We start from the raw sequence: 19,906 nt of genomic DNA, 5'->3' as shown, positions 1-19,906 counted from the left end.
CGTTTATACCATTCAGGACCAGATTTCCAAGTTTAGAAAGTATAACAACATATGTACATTTCCATGCACTAGCTTAAGTACGTGTACACAGGATGTATGCACATATGTGTGCCAAACTTTTAATATCTGCCCCTCAGTTTTCTCTCTTGCACATACAAATGGATCAAATTTTCAAGAATGACACTATACCAGTTTGATCAGAAAAAAAAAGTTTATTAACTGGATTTTTAGTTCTATTAACTGTGGCAATTCCATTAGTTCCATTCTGATACTAGATACAGTGCTACAGTATGGTGCATATTTTTGAAAGAGAACTGATTTCTGGAGGTGGACAATCTTCTGGCAGCTTTGGGACCCCATCTAGCATTCTCAAGTTTGGCAAATTGGAGAACACTCTGCAAGAGAAATCAAAGAACAAATAGCAAATTTTAGGTATTTACTTGGCTAATATTACAAGCAGATGTAGCGATTGGCCAAACATTGTATTTGAACATACCAGAAATATGGATTCAGACCCCAAACTGGGTATGCCACTTCAGACTAGATAAGACAAAACTTCTGAATGTGCACTGTACTGTACTGGAGCCACTGAAGTCAATGGAGCCACTGAAGTCAATGGAGTTAAACAACCATTAAACACTTGTAACACAGGAGAGAAACATGCCTGTTGTTTAATGTATCACAAAGAGGAGGGCTTTGTAGCTAAGTCTTTGTAGGTGCCTAGGAATTTCAAACGACAAACCCAAGCGGCAAAGTTTGTGACTCAACTTCTATCTTGCTGCAATAAACTCAGTTTTATGCATTTTCTGCACATGAACTTCTTTCATTATATGACAGTAAACACATATGCCCTGTCTGTTCTATGTACCTGATCCCAAACTATCTGCAATCAATGCATCTGGCCTTCAGTGAACATTAGAGTCCAGTGTACTTTTTCATATGAACATAGTTTCTTCATAGTATTATTAATTTCTGCTACCCGTGGCCCCAGAGGAGTCTGTATTCCAGTAGGGCGTGAAGCAACTCTGGAATATATCTACTTTGGAACAGGCTTTTAGATCCTTTGGCATGAGATGCTTTAGTCTACCTCAATATAACAAAGGCAGCTTTATTAATTAATGTTAAGTATTGACTTTTCCTCTCTTTTGGTCCTTTTGGATTATTCTTGTGAAAATAACCAGATATACTGTGGTGTGGCACCTTAAAAACTAACAAATGTATTTGAGCATGAGTTTTTATGGGTGGGAACCTACTTCCTCAGTTGTCAAAGTGGATTCCAGCCCAGAAAAGCTTATGCCCAAATACATGTATTAATATTTAAGATGCCATAGCACTTCCCATTGTTTTTGCTGAAACAGACTTACACGATTACCCTTCTGAATCTTGTGAAAATGAAATTCCGACTGGCTCAGTGCTAGATCTCAGATATCAGGGTACAGTATTTTTTAAATATATTTTTGGAAAAATACCTTTAAAATACACAATCATGATCATCTCCCTAAGGGAAAAAGCCTGCTGGAAACTCAACAAGATTCATATCAAGGAATCACCTTCTCTTACTCTCCTTGTGGGAGAGGGATTTTTGTACTCATTCTGGGTATGTCTACACTACCCCCCTAGTTCGAACTAGGGGGGTAATGTATGCATACCGAACTTGCTAATGAAGCCCGGGATTTGAATTTCCCGGGCTTCATTAGCATAAAGCCGGCGCCGCCATTTTTAAAAGCCGGCTAGTGCGAACCCCGTGCCGCGCAGCTACACGCGGCACGGACTATATAGTTCAGATTAGGCTTCCTAATCCGAACTATCTGTACATCTCGTTCCACGAGGCGTACAGATAGTTCGGATTAGAAGCCTAATCCGAACTATCTAGTCCGTGCCGCGTGTAGCCGCGTGGCACGGGGTTCGCACTAGCCGGCTTTTAAAAATGGCGGCGCCGGCTTTATGCTAATGAAGCCCGGGAAATTCAAATCCCGGGCTTCATTAGCAAGTTCGGTATGCATACATTACCCCCCTAGTTCGAACTAGGGGGATAGTGTAGACATACCCTCTGTAAGGACTGGGTGCAGGTAGCCAGGAAACCTCATGCAGGCTAAGGTTCCAGAAGACACAGCTAATAGATCTTGTGTTTGCAATGGGGACAATTGTCCCTCATTAGTTGTTCCCTAGGAACCTCCTGGCAGCACAAGTCTCTGATGAGCTTATAGCAGAGACAAGCTCAAAAAACCCTTTTTACCCAGCTGCCATTTATTGCTGTGGAAGGTCTTTCAGAGTCCTAGTGGAGTGGGGAGAATCAATCACAGAGATGAAACTCATGGGAGCATAACTTGCTCCTTCTTCCAACTCTCTCCATGAACATTTTACACCAACTTAGACTCTCCAAAATGTACTCAAATAGGGCACATCTCTACTCGCAGTGCTGGAGATTGGCATTCTGGCATTCGATTTAGTAGGTCTAGTACAGACCCGTAAATCGAACACTGACGGCGGCTCTAGCCAGCACAGCTTATTGCTGTGTGGTCGTTGCCAAGCTTGGCTTAAAGTAAGCCAACTCAAGCTACATATTCTATGTAGCTGGAGTTGTGTATCTTAAGCCAACCTTACAGGTCTAGTGTTGGCTGGCCTTAGACTCACCTCCTTATTCTATCATGCAACACCTTTGAACTTGATCCTTTGAGTCTAATGCATAAGTTAATGTAACTCACAGTGTTAGGATGCAGAAAAAAGGAGACCGTCAAGAAAAACCACTACCAGGGATGTACAAAAGCTTCAGAGGGGTAGCTGAGTTAGTCTGTAACTGGAAAAACAACAGATAGTCTTTAAGGTGCTGCTAGACTAACAAAACGGCTGTGTCTACATTGGCACCCTTTTCCGGAAAAGGGATACTAATGAGACAAGTCGGAATTGCAAATGCCGTAGGGGATTTAAGTATCCCCCGCGGCATTTGCATGAACATGGCTGCCGCTTTTTTCCGGCTTGGGGCTTTGCCAGAGAAAAGTGCCAGTCTAGATGGGATCTTTCAGAAAATAAAGCCTTTTCCGGAAGATCCCTTATTCCTCTTAAAATCAGGAATAAGGGATCTTCTGGAAAAGGCTTTATTTTCCGAAAGATCCCATCTAGACTAGCGCTTTTCTCTGGCAAAGCCCCGAGCCGGAAAAAAGCGGCAGCCATGTTCATGCAAATGCCGCGGGGGATATTTAAATCCCCCGCGGCATTTGCAATTCTGACTTGTCTCATTAGCATCCCTTTTCCGGAAAAGGGTGCCAATGTAGACACAGCCGTTAACATGTATGATGGTATCATGAGCTTTTGTGGGCACGACACACACCTTCCATCTGAAGAAGTGGGTTGTGCCCATGGAGGCTCATGATAACATCTACATGTTTTATTAGTCTTTAAGGTGCTGTTAAACTATTAATTGTTTTTCAAGAGATGTACAAGAACTTGTAATGTAGAGTGGACAACCTTTTAAATTAGCTTATACCTCCTAACACCTTCATCCAGATTCTTGCCATGTAATTCAGTTTAGACTCCTAATACACTATCACTAGAGTGAGAATTGGCCTGAGGCAGTTTAAGTTAAAGGGAATAAATCTTATACCTATAGATTGCCTCCAAACCTGGTGCACAGGCTTCAGTTTAACTCATGAGGTTGCATTTGAGGATTCATTCTCGCTTAGCTGTTGGATTATAGCATTGTCAAGCACTTTCTGAAAATTCCACATAGAGGACAAATCCATAGAGAATTATTCCCCCGGGGGAACATTAGTGACACAAGTAATCTTGCCAACTAGCCTGAGTTTGCAAGACTTGAACTGTGATGACAGAAGACTACAGCAAGAAGAAAGCCAGTTTCCTTTACTATCCATAAAAGCTGCCACACATGTCAATTGTGTATAACATTTATGCTTTCATGGGAACAGATATTTTTTCACTCTACTGGCAATAATGTAGAACTTACAGCTCCCTGTAGTGTTCTTTAAATTCACAGGGGTTCCTCATGAGTACAAGGGATTCTAGCGGAGTGGATCTCAAGTCTGATATCCCACTTAGTGTCTCAATGTTGTTATCAGCCAGTGACAAGTGACGAATCTGAGGGATCTTTGGCAGCTGTTTGAAGGATGTAAAATGATTTTTACTGACATTTAATTCTTTGCATCTGTAAAGGACAAAAATGCATGCCATCACATATACAGAAGAATATACATCCTTAATTATTGTGAGGAAATAGATGTAGGGCCAGATCCTTAGTTGGTGTAAATGAGTGTAGCTTTATTAACTTAAGGAGAGATAGGCCATTTTATGCCGGCTGATGATCTACTACATACTTGTTAATTCATTGCAATTAATTTTAAGAGGATCCAAACAGATTGTAGTAGGATGGTGATAATGCCCCTTTCTAGGTTACTAGTTTAAATCCAGACTAAGTCAGTAATCACCCAACGGTCACTCTGGTGACCTCAAATCAGTTTCTAGAGGACAACTGCCCACATTGTAAAAATCACAGCAGAAACAGCTAGCAGTTGCTGGATCATATTCAGTGGAGATATGGAAGGTGGCATGATTTGGATCTCATTATGCTAGTTTAGACTCCTTTACAGTCAGAAAAGAAAAGTAGTATGTGGGCTACATTATCATACACCTTCTGATACCTTCTTTTGAGGTCACAATGCATAAATTGTACCAGCTCAGACTGCCATACAAGTAGGAAGAGTGGTTGGATATAGAACTGAATAAGGGAATATGATGGAATTAGCATAAGGTCCAATTTACACCACACGGTCCATATCTTCTCTGAGTGCAGCCTCAGGTCTTTGTCAATAATAAAATACACATACAGGCTGAACTAACTCCTCACCCCTTGACTGTGCCCTTTTCTATTAGTGATAGAAATGTAGCCGTGTTAGTCTGGTATAGCTGAAACAAAAAACAGGACTATGTAGCACTTTAAAGACTAACAAGATGGTTTATTAGGTGATGAGCTTTCGTGGGCCAGACCCACTTCCTCAGATCAAATAGTGGCAGAAAATTGTCACAACCATATATACCAAAGGATACAATTAAAAAAAATGAACACATATGAAAAGGACAAATCAAATTTCAGAACAGAAGGAGGATGGGGGGGGGGGAGGTAAATGTCTGTGAGCTAATGATATCATTATCATTTACCTCCCCCCGCCATCCCCCTTCTGTTCTGAAATTTGATTTGTCCTTTTCATATGTGTTCTTTTTTTTTTAAAATTGTATCCTTTGGTATATATGGTTGTGACAATTTTCTGCCACTATTTGATCTGAGGAAGTGGGTCTGGCCCACGAAAGCTCATCACCTAATAAACCATCTTGTTAGTCTTTAAAGTGCTACATAGTCCTGTTTTTTCTTTTCTATTAGGACTGAGGAAAATGAAGCATTGGGTGAGAAAGTTTACACAATCTGCTCTATCTGTTCTGTGACTAAGGAAGTTCATCTTCCAGGATCCTGATTTCATGCATTTTTACACTGATAAAACTCCACTAGGCAATGGTATTTTTTGCACAACAAAGACTGCAAGACTAGGCCCTGAAAATTTAGCTTTGCAGATATCTTTTACAATTTACATTTAGATTAACTGGATTTTTTTCAATAGCATATATGCACACATTATGCTGTTAATCGCTAAAGGCCTGATTTTGCTCCCATAGAAGTCAATGGCAAAACTTCCTTTGAAGTCTATGATTATGGATAGAACCTGGCAACAGGATTTTTCATCTACCTTGGCAACCTTATGGCACTTAGGTCTGTCAAAGAATTGTCCACCAACCAAAGCCTTTCCACTCGAATTAATCTCCGGAGAATCCTGTTAAAGTTTTCTAGCTGGTAAGCGTCTCCCAAGTCCTGAAATGAAAGGTTCAAATTCTGGGGATGGGGAAAAATGCAAAAGAAATTTCTTTAGCTCATTTTTTCTTTTAAAAATTAGTTATTAAAATCTTTTGCAACCACAGGATCTGTTACAATGTGAGTTTATTTTAGTATGGCACAGTTATACCTAATTTAAAACAAATTATGTTGCCAAATTTGGCCTAGGATAATAGAATTATGCTGCTAAATTTGTTCAGCTCACCTACCATGTAAGAGATAGACAGAACTGAAGTTATATTATATGAATTACAAATTACTGGAATATAGCTGAAACTGGATGAGTTACTCTGTATACTTCTGTACTGGCATCTCTCCTTCCCCTATGTTCTCCACCAAAGAGTTTCACTTGTTTTCACCTTTGTATCTTCTTCCTCACGCCCCAATACGCCTGGAACAATCTGCCAGTTATTATATATGCAAAGCTCCCTCCCCAAATCTATCTATTCTCTGGACTTTCCATTCATAAAGGCATCTCTTTTCAATAGGTCAGACTGTGCCTTTAGGCTGGGAGAGATGCAGAAGCTGTTTCACCAAAAATAGCCCCAAAAAGCACCATGATTTAGTTTCCCAATTCCTGTCCTTCTACACCACTGCTATTAGGGTAATCACAACGAACTGCGGTAAGTCAGTACTTTGAGCCCCCATCTTACCTGCTCAGCTATTCTGGCCACCATGCATGGAGGGGGAAAAGGATGGAACCACTTTTCACCCATCTGTTCTAAGAAGTAACTAAGCAGGCAAATAGTTCATTATTTCTGTATGCCCAAATCCAAAGTACCTGGGTAGCCCATGTAGGCCCATAAGGTGGTGAAGAGTTTACTTTCTGTCCTTACTTGCACAGAACATAGTCCAAACCATAATCTTTCTTAGTATAGTACAGTCCAGACTATGTACTCTTATGTAATGCACCATATACTGTCCCAGTCAGCACTCTTAAATTGGCCCAATTATTTGTTTCGCTTGTGGGTTATACAGTGCAACATACTCTTGTGGAGCTATATCAATAACAATAATTAATACTAAGATCTTACTGCACAGTTTTCCCAGTTCTCTTGCTGTCTCTGTTGCCATTTCTCTTTTTCTGTTACTTGTTTTCTTACTTGCAAAGCCTCTTCTTCTCCTCTGAAAAAGAGCTCTTCTTCAGAAGGCCCTGCTCAGAAACAATATATTTTCAATAGTTGATATGATTTGGTGTCTGCAGTTACTTTTTAAGAGAATATATGTAGTTGGGGAAATAATTGATTTGAAATCATATACACAGTATTATACCAAAGTAGGTTCCCAGCCTCAGCAGTAAATTAATTTGGAGATTTTCACTATATTGTGTGTGCTAATTCAACTCTTTACATACAATTTATAAGCTTCAGAGGGGTAGTCTGTAACAGGAAAAATTTAAAAACCAACAAACTGTGAGTTGGTGCCTTGTTATTAAATAAGATTTCCTGTTCAGTTCAATGCCCAATAAAAGCTTTTATTTAGGCATCTAACTTTAGACACCCAAGATTTGAAAATGCTGCCATATATTTATATGCATATGTGTGTTCTTATATAATATAATATACTGCCCCACTGATTTTTTCGATTTAGGTTTCAATCCTGTAAACACCTAATTTTAAACACGTGCCTAAGTTCAAATTTTTGAGTAGTTCCATTTATTTCAGTGAGGCCACTTATATTTAAAATTAAGCACTTGTGTTGCTTTTTTCAGATTGGGGTTTTACCCTCTATTTGTCATCCTTTTCCTTTGGGATATGTGACTGTGACATACAATATTTAAATGATGATGCACATGTAAAGAACATAACAAATCAAGCAATAATGTTGAAAACATAGAAATTACAGTTTTGACTTTCACTCTGCTTGTTTAACTCTAAATTTTACACATCTGGTGTTTGAGGCCAGGTCTACACTAAAGGGGAAAGTCAACTTAAGATACACAACTCCAACTATGTTAATTACATAGTTGGATTCGAAGTATCTTAAATCATGTTTTGGTGCACTCCAGATACCAAGAGGTCATCTCCTGTCAACTTTCCTTACTCCTCGTGAGGAGCAGGACTACCAGTGCTGATGAGCGCACCCTTTCAGTACGAATTAGTGGGTCTTCATTAGACCCACTAATTTGAACCCTGGAAGATCAACTGCAGCAGCTTCGATCTTCTCTGTAGTGTAAATAAGTCCTGAGTGATTAAAAAAAATGAAACTTCTACAATATAGAAAGTCAATGGCAACATTTCCAAAACTTCAGGAAGGCCAGGATTTCATCCTGGAATTTAATACTGTACAGGATAAAATACTTCATATTTGCAATAAATATTTCTTTTTTCCCCCGTAGGAACAAATGTTTATCTTCACCTTCTCTCACTCGTGGGCAACGAATCTGATTTCCTCGAACATCATGTTCTTTTAACTCGTGCCAAGTGAGATACTTGAAGGAATCTGAGGGAAGCTTTAATGGAAGGATGTCAAATAAAAGAAACAAAGAACTGATTAATGGTCTTAAATACTAAGCAATAGTGTCACATTTAAGCAAAAACCTGTGGCATTATTCCAGGAGAAAAAAAAACACACACACAATCTTATGTGAGAACAACTATTTTGGGGCAGATCAATTGTTCATCTAACCCAGTAACCTGTCTGCTTACAGTGGCCATTGCCAGATGTTTCAGAGTGATGGCACAGAACAAAAACACTTCTAGTGAATCATGCCTTGTTGTTTTTTCCCAGCTCCAGGCACTTAGAGGTATAGGGACACCCAGAGCATGGAGTTGGATCTCTGATGGTCTTAACTAACAATCATTCATGGACCTTCCATCAGTGAGCTTGTCTAATTATTTTTTAACCCAGTTAATACCTTTGATCTTCACAACATCCCATGACAACTATGGCTTGGCATTCCATATGCTTTATGAAACTATGCTTATGGTGTGAATATGAAATAGCACAGATATGCTTTATGGCTCATGTAAGGTATCACTGGAAATGTTATGATTTACTGAATATGATTATCCCATTTGTATGCATGTATCATTTTTGTACCTTCAGTTAGGAACATTGACCTGTGTATCTGTATTTCATATTTGCTGCTTTGGGTCACTGCCACTACAGACACTTCAGGAACCAGAGTGGAAAAGCCAGACAGAGCTTGATGCCCTATCAGCTAGTACAATGGTCTGTGAATAGATTTGGTCTACCTACAGATATTCCATAATGTTACTAGCCTGCATCTTGGACTGTTATATTGTTCCACAGGGTTGGTGAGGAATCAACCAAAGATTTCCTGCCTTTTGGAAATTCTACATAAGTCAGGGAAGGAAAACAATAATTGTCTTCAGATGGCTTTTCTCTGCCTCCCCACACCAAAGGGATGCTTGAAAACACCTGGAAACAAAAGGACTATAACTGGAAGTGTATTGGATCGAGGCCAGGAAGGACACCTCTGGCCTGTGAAGGTCTCTGTCTGAAATAATGTCCAGAGTGAGAAATAACTAATTGTAACCAGTTTATTTAATTATTTCTAGCTTAGATTGTGTGCTTTGTATTATTTTCTTAGTAATCTGCTTTGTTCTGTTTGCTACCCTTTTAACTACTTAAAGTGAAGCCTTTTAAAGTTCATAAGCTTATTTCTTGTTTATAATATAACCCAGTTTATGTAATTTCTATCAGAGTGGGGGGCAAAAGCTGTGTATACCTTCCCTTACATTGAGGAAGGAGGTGACTGTCTTATAACTTTGGAGTTTTACCCCCACAGGGTGTGCGGGTGTGTGTGAACATCTGGATGCTACAGTAATCCTTTAAACTGAGTCTTCTCACTGTTCTCAAGGTCTGTATTTTCTGCAACTGGGAGTGGCCCTGTATGTGCTTTGCTAGAGGAGGCCTCAGTGTCTGGCTCAGCAAGACAAGATAAAGGGGGAGCCCAAGCTGGCAGAATAGGTGAACTTATTGATATCTCAGCATCTTTGCTGGCATCCTAACTACTCGCAATAAGGTCTTTTGTAGCATATAGAGAATGTTTTTTTCCTAGGATCCCAAACCATCGCAGAAACAAGTTCCATAGATTGAGTATTCACTGTGTGAAAAGGTCCATCCTTTTGTTTGTTTTAAACCTGCTGCCTATTAATGTTATGTGAAGGAGTTAATAACACATAGTCCATTCTTGATACAATTCATGATTTCATATCCCTCCTTAGTTGTCTCTCTTCTAAACTGAATGGTCCTAGGTTTTTTAATCTCTTCTAAAATGTAAGCTGTTCCATACCCATAATAATTTTTGTTGCCCTCTCTGTACTTTTTCCACTTCTAATATCTCTTTCTGATATTTTCTAGGTGAATGTTTACGGGTGACTTGTGCTACCTTAACAATCACTAATTAAATGCTTTATGAAAGTCAGTTATGAAATGGCACAGGAATGAGAAGAGAGAATATATATTTTAAACATAAAATCTGGTTTAGGACACTAGAGAGCAGCACAGAAAACCTGCAGCTGGAGTCAGATATGGAATCTGAGGCAGAAGCTGTCTGCCACATTTTGCCTTCCCACCAAAAACTGCTTGGTAGTCACTCCCAACCACCAGTCACAGAGAGGAATTTCAGGGCAACCCTAGGAATTTAAATCTGGTATTAAAAGCTATGTCATTTCCTGGCCCAGCACATGGATGACTCTGTATGCTGGCTAGACACAGAATTGCCTTACATTAAGGTCTTTTGTAACATAGAGAGTATGCTTTTGTAGCACTTATATGTACCCATTTGAAAGTTGTTTATAGTACTTTTCTGACACTGGCCAAAATTTGTCCATTATGATCCTATCTGAAGGCTAACCGGGGCAGAACACATCCATTAGCATGTTGCAGAAAGAGAGTCTAGGCATAAAGCTACTTTCCATCTGTGTTTGCTTTCATAAACTCATAACCAGACTGATAAACAAAACTCTTACTGGTGAAGATATCCCCGAATCAGTACTCTGCTTCTGTATTCCTCTATGCCTTGATACAACCGGTAAAGTAGTATCTGAATCGCTGAGAGCAGATGAGTGGGAAGAACAGAATCTCTGGCTTCTTGTATTCAGACCTGAGGAACTAAAGAGATAACACACTACACCATTAATATGTTCCTGGTTTGGTACATGCACTTCAGGCTGTTTCATGTACAAAGAAACAAGATTCTGTTTTCGTGCATGTTAACTAGATCACAAAAAGTAAATAAAACCTCAAAGATGACAAGATTGTGCCAACATGATCCTCTAGAAGATGTAGGGTGTGACTTCAATAGGACTGCTCACGTGTATATATTTACGCATGCATAGATGTTTGCAGGATGGAGCCCTAATATTGTAGGGACAGGCCTTGTTGGATCAGCACTTGGAAAGCCAAACTCACAAATGAAATCAATGGAATGCTGGGCTTCTTAATGAAAGGCATGGCATGCCCTGAAGAGATCTGGATTTGGAGATACACTATGCAGCAGTGGTTCTCAACTAGGACCCTGGGGTCCCCTGAGCGTCTGGAGCTGATTTCAGGAGGTTCACCAAGCATGGCTGGCATTGACTTGCTCGGGTCCAGGACAGAAAGCCTGTCAAAGCTTCTTCCCCACTCTGGCATGATAAATGCAGAAGTGGGGGCTCGCAAAAGTACCCCAAAACCTTATATTTCCAGGCTTTGGTATGAAATTTCCCCCCAAAATCTTAAAAACCTAGATTTTGGGAATAAAAATCCACTGCCACCACCCAAGTAATGTTGAGGAAACAAGGGAAGAGATCACTTGGGAAATCTCATCCCTAAAATAAAACCAGGACACAAAAAATTAATCAATACCAGGTTAATAAAAAAAAGAAAAAGAACTTTTATTATCACCACAATACTCCTATTACAAGCATAATGACTAGATGAAAAAGTCACCACTTAATATACTCATGGGAGGACCCCCATGGGCCAAGAGCTTAGTTACAAAGGAGAGGAAAACCCATTTTTAAATGCACAGATGGATTTATCTAAACTTTACCCTACTTACAGATAGTGAAGAGTCTTTTCGGGTATGTCTACACTACCCCGCTAGTTCGAACTAGCGGGGTAATGTATGCATACCGCACTTGCTAATGAAGCCCGGGATTTGAATTTCCCGGGCTTCATTAGCATAAGCGGGGAGCCGCCATTTTTAAATCCCCGCTGCTTCGAACCCCGTGTAGCGCGGCTACACGGGGCTCGAACTAGGTAGTTCGGACTAGGGTCCTATTCCGAACTACCGGTACTCCTCGTGAAACGAGGTGTACCGGTAGTTCGGAATAGGCACCCTAGTCCGAACTACCTAGTTCGAGCCCCGTGTAGCCGCGCTACACGGGGTTCGAAGCAGCGGGGATTTAAAAATGGCGGCTCCACGCTTATGCTAATGAAGCCCGGGAAATTCAAATCCCGGGCTTCATTAGCAAGTGCGGTATGCATACATTACCCCGCTAGTTCGAACTAGCGGGGTAGTGTAGACATACCCTTCTTGGGGCAAAACATTTTGTCTGTCCCCTTCAGTAGCTGGAGAGAAACTGCCCAGGAACAAAGGAGGGGAAAACCCCAAAATTCCTTTGTCCCAGTTTGAAATTCCTACCTACATTTCTATTGGCTGCTTGCTACCTGGTTATGTAAGGGACATAGTTAATCCCTTAGTCCCCAGGCTGCTGGCTAACTCTCATGGTCATGACTGACAAAGCCAATGACTCAACATGTGGGACTGTAACCTGGGACACGAGCCCAACCATCTGGGGATGACGCTGAACCATGAGCAACTTAGTTTTATGTTGCCTCCTTTGGTATGTGATCTTGGGTAATTGCCCTTCTTACTTTCTCCAAGTACCAGTCTTGGCTTTTATGTGCTGAAGAACAGTTGCTGTGGCATAGCTGGGCAGTGGAATTTTTATACCATGGTGGAGGAGCCTCAGAAAGAAAAAGGTTGTGAATCTCTGCTCTGTATAATAGTAATAGAAATGTAGCCATGTTAGTCTGGTGTAGCTGAAGCAAAATACAGAACTATGTAGCACTTTAAAGACTAACAAGATGGTTTATTAGATGATGAGCTTTTGTGGGCCAGACCTACTTCCTCAGATCAAGTAGTGGAAGAAAATAGTCACAACCATATATACCAAAGGATACAATTAAAAAAAATGAACACATATGAAAAGGACAAATCACATTTCAGAACAGGAGGGGGATGCAGGGGAGGGGGAAGGAAGGAAGGTAAGTGTCTGTGAATTAATTATATTAGAGGTGGGGAGAGTTAGATGTCTGTGAGCTAATGGTATTAGAGGTGATAATTGGGGAAGCTATCTTGGTAATGGGTAAGATAGTTAGAGTCTTTGTTCATTCCTTCTCGGAGAGTGTCGAATTTTAACATCTCAGACACTTCGCCAAAGGATTAATGCCCACAAAACAGATATCAGACAAGATCACAAAGAAAAAACAGTTTCTTGCCATTTCAACCAGAAAGGACACTCTCTCAATGACTTAACCACCTGCATTCTGCCACAAAGACCTTTTACATCTGCACTTGAAAGAGAATCCTCTGAACTGTCATTCATGTTAAAATTTGACACTCTCTGAGAAGGAATAAACAAAGACTCTAACTATCTTACCCATTACCAAGATAGCTTCCCCAATTATCACCTCTAATACCATTAGCTCACAGACTAGTGTGGGGAGGCAGAGCAGAGGGTGGGGCTGGCAGCAGAGGGCCAGAAATGATCTCCCCGATCCAGCAAAATCCCTCATCCAGGACCAGTCAGGTCCTGAGGGTGCCGGACAAGGAAGGTCCAACTTGTAATACCATGGTATCGAACCTGCAGTGAATCAAGAGGGCTTCAGATCTCTATCCAGAGAGCAGCAATATAAATAAAAGTTTAGGGAGTCTAATCAGTCATCCCCAACACTTATCCAAATGTAAGTAGTCACTCCATCGTCTCTTTGGGCGGCTATTATATGGTTCAATTGCTGGTTTGATTCACTATACATGTATACAACTAGGCCAATATTTACATACTTGCTTGCCTAAAGACACAGAGTATATTAAAGCCTCTAATGATAGACTTGTTTTCAGAAATGTTATACATTGCACAGTTCCCAAAAACATTATCCATGACTGAAAGTTTTGGATTTATTTATTGTTGCTCTTTCGCTCCCAGATAAAAATAAGACAAGATGTTCTGTGTATTTTTGATGATGCTTCAAAAAAGGCAAAACAAAATCTTAACCTGGCAAATAGTAAATCTAGTCATGATTATTTCCAAATAGATTTGTGCCCTTGATTTTATTCCATATTTTACTTAGTTTGCCTTTTACACTCTTGCTCACCAAGAAACTTGCATTACCATCCCCACTAAAGCCTTTTAAACCTGCTTTTTTTAATTTTCCATTTCTGATCCCTTGTGTAATTGTTTTAATGATATTTCTTGTCAGTTTGAAGTGCTCCTAGAGTAATAGGCAAATTATTATGCTGTATCCACACAGCTACTAAGTTAAAATGATTTTCTAAAGAGTTCCGTGGTAGATTTCTAAATTGCAGGCCTGGGCTGAAGAGATGTTCACATTCTCTGAAGCACAATTGGAATAATTATGACATTTTTGTTAAATAAAATATAACTTTAAAAGGTCTCTTGAGCCCCAGACTAGCAAAGCATATAAGTATGTGAATTCAGTGGAACTATACATATGCTTGAAGTTAAATGCAAAGTTAAATTCTTCCCTGGAACTTTAATGCTTTTAAAAAAAATCACTGCTAGAAGAAAAAAAGGAGAAGATTCGTAACACAACAGTAGGAACTCAGAGGGATATCTGTGTTAGTCTGTAGCTTTAAAAACAAGGAGTCCTGTAGCACCTTAGCCCTGATCTACACTATTTCAAAATAACAAGTGGGCATCCACGCTACCAAGCTTGTTATTTTGAAATCATGGGCTGATTATTTTGAAATAATAACTCCTGCTTGTCCTGAGGAATAACACATATTTTGAAATTGTTATTTTGGGGGTTATTATTTCAACATAAGTTACTTCAAAATAACTCCCCAGTGTAGATATGCCCTTAGAGACTAACCAAAATATATAGAATCATGAGCTTTCATGGCTAAAACCCATTTCATCAGATGAATTGAAAAGATAATGAAGTGGGTTTTACCCATGAAAGCTCATAATTCTATGTATTTTGGTTAGTCTCTAAGGTGCCACTGACTCCTCGTGGTTTTTACATGAGTAGGATATTTCCATACAAACTATACAAACCAACATCCCACATGATGACCGATTACAAGCAATTAGAAACACTATCCTAGAGGACAACACTGCCAACCTGATAGCAGACCTATGTAACTTTGTTCTCACCCACAATTATTTCCAGTTTGAGAACAACTTATACCTCCAGATCAGTGGCACAGCCATGGGTACACGCATGGCCCCACAGTATGCTAACATCTTTATAGCTGACCTAGAACAACGTTTCCTCAACTTCCGTCCACTTTCACCCCTTCTCTACCTACGGTACATCGATGACATCTTTATGATCTGGACGCATGGCCAAGAAACACTGGAGATATTCCACAGAGATTTCAACAACCTACACCCCACCATCAACCTCAGCCTGGACCATTCTACACGAGAGATCCACTTCCTGGACACCACAGTATAAATCAACAATGGAAAATTAGACACCACTCTCTACAGAAAACCCACCGACTCATACAGTTACCTACATGCTTCCAGCTCCCATCCAGAACACACCATATGATCCATCATCTATAGCCAAACCCTTTGATACAACCGCACCTGCTCTAATCCCACTGACAGAGACCAGAAGCTTCAGGATCTCTACCAAGCATTTATAAACCTCAACTACCCACCCAGAGAAATAAAAAAACAAATTGAAAGAGCCAGACGAATACCTAGAAACCATCTACTTCAAGACAGACCGAAGAAAACCAACAATAGAAGACCACTTGTCATCACCTACAACCCCCAACTTAAACCTGTCCAACACATTATCAATAAACTACAGGCTATACTGGAACAGGATACAAAACTCCAAGAGGCTCTGGGAGACAGACTCATAGTCTCCTATAGACAACCACCTAACCTCAAGATGATTCTTACCAACAACCACAGGACATACCACACTAATACCAACCCTGGTACCTTCCCTTGCAACAAACCCCGTTGCCAGCTTTGTCCACATATTCATTCTGCTGATACCATTATTGGACCTAACCAAGTGAGTTATAAGATCAAGAACACATATTCCTGCGCATCCAGAAATATAATTTATGCTATCATGTGCCGAAAGTGTCCGTCTGCTATGTACATTGGACAAACATCTCAGACACTTCGCCAAAGGATTAATGCCCACAAAACAGATATCAGACAAGATCACAAAGAAAAAACAGTTTCTTGCCATTTCAACCAGAAAGGACACTCTCTCAATGACTTAACCACCTGCATTCTGCCACAAAGACCTTTTACATCTGCACTTAAAAGGGAATCCTCTGAACTGTCATTCATTCTCTTTTTGCCGGAGAAAAGCGCCAGTCTAGACGGGATCTTTCGGAAAATAAAGCCTTTTCCGAAAGATCCCTTATTCCTGATTTTAAGAGGAATAAAAGCGGCAGCCCTGTTCATGCAAATGCCGTGGGAGATATTAGTATCCCTTTTCCGGAAAAGGGTGCCAATGTAGACACAGCCTGTATGAATTAAATGATGGGCATGATTTAATGAGAGACTGAGTCATGACAGTGAACAGATGATGTAATCCCGTGGAATACATAGCATCATAGAATGTCTCAGAATCAGAACCTTGCAAGATCAGGATGCCCAATGTTAACTGCATATCAGTGAAATGGATTTGCTCCTATTCTCATCAAAACCAATGGCAAAACTCCTATAGACAATGGGACCAGAATGGGATCCTTTTTCCAAGTACAGTGCAGGGCCTTCTATATCTGGCTCCAGCTGACTTGAGAGGTAGAAAACATTACAACCTCATGCAATGCTTTGAAAAGCTATACTTGTGTTCTCTCTGAAGATGTCAGTGAAGATATTTGGAATGCAGATTTTTCCTTTGCACTGTTTGCAATACTTGACAGTGGCAGAAGTAGCGATTCAAACTACTTCCCGACACTGCTGTAAAACATCTAATAAAATGGAAATGTTTCAGGTTTTGCACCAGAGTCTGTGTGCTGTCTCATGAGAGAGACAGCACAAAAGGAGTGGGAGCAAATGTGCCTCATACCTGAATCCTGGGCTGCTTTGGGGGCTGGAGTATGTCTGACTATTAGTCACAGCTCATTTATACTGAATGAGGATCTGACCCAGTGATTTATTTTACAGTAGCCGTGGGAGTCTGGTCTACCTCATTGCAGCCTGACTTCAGCTACCGCTGGACTGCTCTGCATAGTAGAATTGCCATAGTGCTTTGAGCTACAGTTATTCCCACATCACTCCAAAATGCTTCCTCATGCCCCACGTCCTTTCCCCAGTGCATCCTCACACTGCATGGGGGAGGGGTCAGAAGCATGGGCGGTGCCAGTGGGTGAACCATGGGATTGGACCCAAAGCACCCCTATTCCATGGCTGCCCCAATTAGTCCTGGATTGTCCAAGCAACTCCAGTTTTAGAGCTCCCAGTGCGTGGCACGCGGCTCTCTCCCTCCCAGGCTTGGAGCACTGGGCAGTGCAGCCCCAGAGCTGGGAGCCCCATAGTCCTGGGCTTCCCCAGCTACCCCAAGTCCTAGCCACCTTATCCCCAGCTTCAGCCCCAGCTGACTTCCCAGAAGAAAAACAGCCTGCCTAGGCTGCTTCCAACTAGCAATAGGAGGGGGCCAGCACAGCCTTCTCCAGCCTATTATATGTGCTGTCCATGAGGGGAAGGGATGAGGATAACACTGAAGGAGTGTTTATACTGTCCCTGTACAACTCCAGTATTAAGAGAAGTCTCTAGGGGTGACTAGGGCTGTTACAGCCCTTGCATACTGCTGAAACAGAATTAGGGGGCATCAAGAGCCTTCCTAGTTCCATCCTGCTCATGAGCGTGTAGCATCATCATTATTAGGAGAAAAAAAAATCCAAGGATGTTAAATAAAAAAAAAAATCAAAACACAGGACGGGTCTTTTTTTACCCAGTTTCTAGTTGCCATTTTTTGCATGTGCATATCAGATAGCTGCTCATTTCCCTGCCCAAACTGCTCCCACGACTCTTTGTTTGCATGCACATGCCAAAAACAGATATTCAAAAATAAACTTACAGTGAACCTACAAATCTAACAAACATGTTGTGTAAAAGCCAGAAAATTCAGCCTTGAGACTAAACCTTCTTGCTCAATTCACTGCACTGTACCTAGGTATTGCAACGCCTGAGTGAAATATAGGAAAGATCAAGCATTATTCTGAGAGCTGTCTAAGTCCTATGCACAGCAGGGTGACTGGGACTTCCTGTTTATTTTCTTGAATGGGTTTCATGAGATCGTCAGCAATCTTTTGATGCACTGCTTCTGAAAATAATTTGGTAACATGTACACCCGTAATTCATGTTTACAATGCCTCTCTACCCTTAACTGTGCCATAAATTATCTTGCTTTCTGTAAAATAAAAGTACCCTGCAAAAGAAATGTAATTAACATAATTAGCCATAGCAGATATAACAAGTCATTACTGGTATATTCATTACTCAAATTCCATGCAGCTTTCCATGAACTTAACTGCAAATTTAGCATCTTAATCAACGTGACTTTTTTGTATTTGTTTATCATAAATAATCTATTTATTTCAAGACACTGTGTCTTGAAGTAATTAAATGACAACAAGAAAAAGGCATTTCTTGATTGCTTCTATTGCATAAAAGACACTGTCAGCAATTCAGGTGCAGTAAATGTATGATTTAAAAAGATATTCAATCTTGTAACAGTATCTTGTTTATTAAAGTGTGCCAAGCCAACCATACAAAGGCTAAAGTTACTTTTCCTCTTTCATCCCTCCTACCTTTTGGACATGTCTTGCTGTTGCATAAATGTCTCACGACTTGCATAATGCTATTTGCCTACAGTAAAATAATTTCTCCACATCTTCCCAGTGGGGTTGTATTCTGCATCCTTTGAAAAGTTGTAACCTTGTTTAGAGTCTTGGATGGAACTCCATAATCACTGTTGCCAAGGAAACAAGCTGTCACCATGCAACGTACAGTCATGGCAGGAGCTATTGTTACCGATCTCCTATGCGCATCAATCAAATTCCTGTGCAGCTCTGGCTGATAACAATGAACTCTTTTTCCAGAGTTGTCTGGAGACTGAGCTGACTGAACATAGGTTGGGATACACACACCAAGATATGTGATCATCCTGATGGATCTCTGAAGTGCTCACTTGGCTTCTCTTCTAGAATGTCTTGAATTGCATTCATATTTTGCCAAGTTGAATTTTTATTTGGTATTGCTTAGTGTGTCACCTAGACAAAAATTCAGTCTGTAGTGTCCAGTTGTTTAAAAATCTCCAGCTATAAAAATTAAAAATAATACTTGGAATGGAAAGTTATGTTGATGTTCAAAGAATTTTTATTTTATTTGGTGTAAGCACATCTCCTCAACAGGGTGGCTGACAGAATTGCTGGGCCGTGGGCAAGGTGTGTGGGAGAGCACTTGTGTGCTCCTGGAAGGGGCGGGGCCTCAGGTGGCAGAGGCTGGGCTGAAGGCAGCCAGGTTTTAGTGCCACCTAGATCACACTTTGCCCCTCCTCCGCTCCAGTCCTCAGCTTCAGCAGGCACCATGGCAGCTGCCTTTCCATTCCTCTCCCCCCCCCCCCCCCCCCGGTCAGGATGCTATTGAACATCTTGGTCTCGTATAAGACTGTCAGCTATAATATTCTCAAATCTTCCAGGGTCCTCTTCTTGATTTCTGATTATGAAAGTAAGGGGACAGTCTCTGATGGAAAATGAAGGAGCTAGTGCTGTGTCTGTTTATGTACGGTATCTCCCTTGTAGAAATTTCAACAGCCCGTCCAATA

The 19,906-nt window shown here is 40.7% G+C and overlaps 1 protein-coding gene across 2 annotated transcripts; it reads right to left on the bottom strand.

Annotated features, from left to right (window-relative positions):
- Window positions 1-210: 210 nt before the first annotated feature.
- Window positions 211-19,428, bottom strand: LOC106732599 (uncharacterized). 2 transcript variants are annotated; one of them, XM_075938378.1, is made up of 7 exons: window positions 18,891-19,428; window positions 10,834-10,975; window positions 8,252-8,345; window positions 6,928-7,046; window positions 5,751-5,893; window positions 3,962-4,159; window positions 211-395 (listed from the first exon to the last, which is right to left on the bottom strand). In XM_075938378.1, the coding sequence occupies exons 1-7, from the start codon at window positions 18,914-18,916 to the stop codon at window positions 284-286; spliced, it is 834 nt and encodes a 277-aa protein (XP_075794493.1). In that variant the 5' UTR covers window positions 18,917-19,428; the 3' UTR covers window positions 211-283. The 2 variants fall into 2 exon arrangements, with proteins under 2 accessions (XP_075794493.1, XP_075794494.1); XM_075938379.1 differs by having other exon boundaries at window positions 5,751-5,872.
- Between the last annotated feature and the right edge of the window lie 478 nt (window positions 19,429-19,906).

The sequence above is a fragment of the Pelodiscus sinensis genome, chromosome 10, assembly GCF_049634645.1.
Source record: "Pelodiscus sinensis isolate JC-2024 chromosome 10, ASM4963464v1, whole genome shotgun sequence".
In the NCBI taxonomy this organism is placed as follows: domain Eukaryota; kingdom Metazoa; phylum Chordata; order Testudines; family Trionychidae; genus Pelodiscus; species Pelodiscus sinensis.
The sequence above is the reverse complement of the archived record's forward strand: the minus strand, read 5'-3'. Positions and strand labels throughout refer to the sequence as shown.

Excerpts from the sequence above, each read along its gene's own strand:
- LOC106732599 (XM_075938378.1), bottom strand. The coding sequence starts at position 18,916 with ATGCAACAGCAAGACATGTCCAAAAG. Across the intron at positions 10,976-18,890 it reads CAGCAAGACATGTCCAAAAG|TTCCTCAGGTCTGAATACAA; the intron begins GTAGGAGGGATG and ends TTATCTCTTTAG. Across the intron at positions 396-3,961 it reads AAAGAACACTACAGGGAGCT|AGTGTTCTCCAATTTGCCAA; the intron begins GTAAGTTCTACA and ends TTTCTCTTGCAG.